This window comes from Hydra vulgaris, chromosome 15 (assembly GCF_038396675.1).
Source record: "Hydra vulgaris chromosome 15, alternate assembly HydraT2T_AEP".
NCBI classification, from domain to species: domain Eukaryota; kingdom Metazoa; phylum Cnidaria; class Hydrozoa; order Anthoathecata; family Hydridae; genus Hydra; species Hydra vulgaris.
The window spans coordinates 7,170,259-7,174,335 of NC_088934.1; the positions used below are offsets into that span (position 1 = coordinate 7,170,259).

At 36.2% G+C, this 4,077-nt stretch overlaps 1 protein-coding gene across 1 annotated transcript; it reads right to left on the minus strand.

The window, feature by feature from the left end:
* Nucleotides 1-2,265: 2,265 nt before the first annotated feature.
* On the minus strand, nt 2,266-3,774 carry LOC136091719 (uncharacterized). The gene is made up of 2 exons (XM_065819426.1): nt 2,943-3,774; nt 2,266-2,855 (listed from the first exon to the last, which is right to left on the minus strand). Exons 1-2 carry the CDS (start codon nt 3,772-3,774, stop codon nt 2,266-2,268), a joined length of 1,422 nt encoding a protein of 473 aa, XP_065675498.1.
* Between the last annotated feature and the right edge of the window lie 303 nt (nt 3,775-4,077).

A 4,077-nucleotide genomic window follows, 5' to 3' on the forward strand; every position in this document is an offset into this window, starting at 1 on the left:
CGCTGACACCAAACAAACAAACCGTCGTGAAAGCAAGTTAAATAAAATTTTGTAAAAAATACCCTGATAGAAACTTATAGAACTAAAATAAATTTTTTCTCTTTAAGGATTGGGGGCCCAGTTTCCTGAGCCAGAATTAGGGCCCAGTACAAGTCCTCGTACCCTCGTACTGGGTCACCACGTTCCTGGTCTAGCTTTGTATAGCACGCCAATATCTTTGGTTATTTTAGTACTTAAATAGTCAATGTGTGCTTTCCATGAAATATTTTCGTCAATTAGTAAACCTAGAAATTTAGTTGTTGAGGTTCTTTCAATATTTTTGTTTTCTATTTTTAGCAATGGCAATATATTTGGTATTTTTTTTTTTTTTTGGTTGGGATGGAATAAAATATAATTGTTTTTTTCTGCGTTTAAAGATAATTTCTTAGATTTTAGCCAGATATTAAGTTTTTTAAGTTAAATATTTGTTGTTTCAAAGAGTTTCTTAATAGACTGAGATGAATAAAAAAATTAGTATCATCTGCAAACATTATGATATCAAGTTTGTTTAAGCCTTTCGGAAGATCATTAACAATAAGGAAATCAGAATGGAACCTTGGGTAACGCCACATTTAATCTTAAGCATTTTTGAACAGATATTTTCATCATTATTAACACATTGCTGTCTGTTTAGTAAAAAGTTTTTAAACCAGAGAATTTTAGGCGCCACGTTAGGGCCAATATTTGCGAAGAAAATATTGGCCCTAAAATGGCGCCTAAAATTCAAACTCCAAATAACTCCTTTGAAAATTATTTTACTGATCTAAATAACGAACTAACTTTCTTAACAATTATAAATCTCAATTCTTCTTCAAATCTTCAATTCTCAAAACTCATCGTTGTTCGGCAATAGAGTTCTTATCGTTGTGTTCTGTTTCATTTATAATAATTCTATCTGGTAAGCTGTTTGTTTTTATATTTTTTTTTCCGACTATTTCTTTCATGATGTTCCATGTTTTTTGGTATCTTTATTTGTTTTTTGAAGTATTTTAGAATAACAAATTTTTTTGGAATGTTTTCTGATTTTTTCGAAAAGATATTTATATTGTTAATAAGTAGATGAAAGGGAATCAAACAACAAGCGAGATATTTCCAATGAATTTAATAAATACTTTGCCAACATTGGTGCTGATCTTGTTGCATACTTGTATTCGTTTATATATATATATATATATCAAAAACAACAATCTAAGCGTTTTTCAACCTTCTCTTTTATGACAAAAAAATCGTATATAAATAAAAAGTTATAATTCCCATGACAATTATAAAACAACAATAGTCATTAAAAACCATAAATGAATGCGCGACTTTCATCACGTTTATCTACGTGACTTTTACCACGTATACGTAATAATTTTAATTCACCAACTTTAATAGAACATGCCCTCTTGGTGAATTAACTCATAAGTCTAATCGTTGTGGGGCTCTTATTATTCGTCCGGAGCGCGTTATCGTTTGTTCGTTGCAATCATTTCGAACTTGAACGGCATTCTTGTTATATCTTCCTTTACCGTTACCAACTTCATCTTTTGATATATCAAGACCATCGTTAAATGAGTCTTTTTTATAATGAGAGTCCGGAATACGGCGACGCAAGTGTGAGATATGTTTTGGGAATACCCTATTTGCGGTTTCGACGTCAAACGACCAGGCATTTTGCTTCCGTACGATACCAGGTATACAATCACATAACCGATCACATTTTGTCTCTTGAGCTGGTTTTACCCAAACATTGTTACCTTCCTTGAATATGTTGTCTGCTTCATATTTTTCGACTTTTTTACGAGTATCGACACCTGGAATAAACGACGTTGGTTTTTGCTTAAATTGCTGCGATGGACTTTTACTACAATTTGATGAGATCGTCTCATTGTACAGTAATACTGCCAGAGCGATTGAGCAACGTGAGCGGGCGACTGTTCTTTTGATTGTTCTGTGTATGCGTTCAACGATACCATTGCCTTGAGCTTGATGAGCTGCTCGATATTCTAAATCAACGTCCCATTCGTCAGCAAACCTTGTTAGCGTGTGCGAACGAAATTCATTGTCCATTAGAAAACAAACTGGCGGTCCAAATAAGGAAAATATTTCTTCCAGCTTTCCATTAATTTCAGCCGCTGTTTTGGTTACCAGTTTGCGCCACACTGTATACCGTGATGGGCCGCAGTCAATCATTGATAAGTATAGTTCTGCACCTACATGCGTCACATCGAGAGCAACCCGATTTCAATTCTGCTTTACACTCTGACCATGCTTCCATTTTAAGAAATAAGGATCGATGGAGTTGCACTGGTTACAACTTGCAATTACTGCTGAAACCTCCTTACGTGATACATTCTGGTTGTTTCGTAAACAAAGTTGCAATGTTCGATCGACACCAAAATGACCAATTGAGTGAACTTTCCATATGTCTTTCTGTTGGATTATTCCGGTTGCACACACTGTTCTGCACCATTTTTGAGGGATTCGTGAAAGTCGATCGGCCAGATTTAGTTCAGATGGAATCCATTGTACAATAATCCTAATATCTTTTGCTATTTCCTTTATCGTATTCAGCCGTCGTTGTACTAGCAGTTGAGAAATTCCCCGAGTCTTTACGCGATATTCTTCTTTTAAAACTGCGTTTAACCATCCCACGGTGCTCTTGCTATCGCTGAATACTGTGAGTTTTTTTATATCCCATTTACTGGCTAAATTTAACCCTCGAAGTATCGAATCTAGTTCACTTATATTAATATGGTGCGTATCACTCGTTAGTCGTAGCCATGCTGGATCTTCAATAACGATTCCTCCAATTAGAAGAACTACACCCAGTCCTATGGACGATGCATCACAGTAAAGCTCAGCTTTTCCATTCACTGGTACCAGCTATTTCCCACCAACCGAGTCCTCTTTTCCCAAACGGTGAAGCAACTCATTCATTTTTTCTTTGCAATCTTCAGAAGCATATTCATTCCATGGAATATTTCCAGCTAATCGTTTGATGTATGAAGCTTGTAAACGCAAACTTCCTGCCACCGGGTAATGTCCAATAAGTTTACCTAAATTGCTAAAAAGCTGTGATCGTGTGACTGCATTTGAAGATTCGAATTTTACTACATTGTCCCGCTTCCATATCAATTCCCCATTTTTATTTCGTTCGACTCTCAATCCTAAAACACGTCCTTTTTCTAGCTCTTCTGGAGGTTTACACTGCAACCCAAATTTCTCAAGATGCTTCGCTACATTTTCAACTGTTTCTACACTTTCATCGACAAATATATCATCAATGTAATTATCACATGCTTTCTTCACAGTAGAATTCATATTGAGCACGTGACGAAAAATTGTAGTCATTATTGTTGGAGCCACGTTGATGCCAAAACACATTCTGGTGAAACAATACCGTTCCCCATTTATGATCACAGTTTGATATGGCCACAGTTTTTTGTCAATGTGAATTTGAAGGTAGGCTTTCTTAAGATCAAGGATTTTTGCACATTCAATTTTCCTCCAACTACGCAGCTTCTCTTGACAAACGTCGGCATTTGCTGTGTGACAATTTACAAATTTGTTGAGAGCTCGGAAGTCTCCCATCGGGCGTATCTTTCTACCTTTATTTTTTTGCACAACACACATGAGCGGTATCAATACTCTAGGTGGTCCCAATGCTTGCTTGTTATACGGCACAAGAATGCCAGAGTTGATCCATTCATTTATTTCTTTTCGGTAACTACTTTCATGCTTTTCGCTCATCTTGTATTCGCGGATCGTATTATTAATTGCGGGCTCTTTATTCCAGTTCCATGATGCCGTCCACTTTTTTCCGTCGAACTTTGCCGTGAAATCTTCTTTACTTCTTATATAATTTGCCCCACATTTTGCCGTGTTTATTTCTTTCTCATCGTTTATTTCGTTCTCTTCGTTTACTTCGTTCTCTTCGTTTACTTCGTTCTCTTTGTTTCGTCAATGTCCATTGCTGCAATATATGTTCGCAGTTGACGGATAAACCGTTGATGGTTGCCATCAAATACTGGTGGCATAATAGCCGAAATAGCT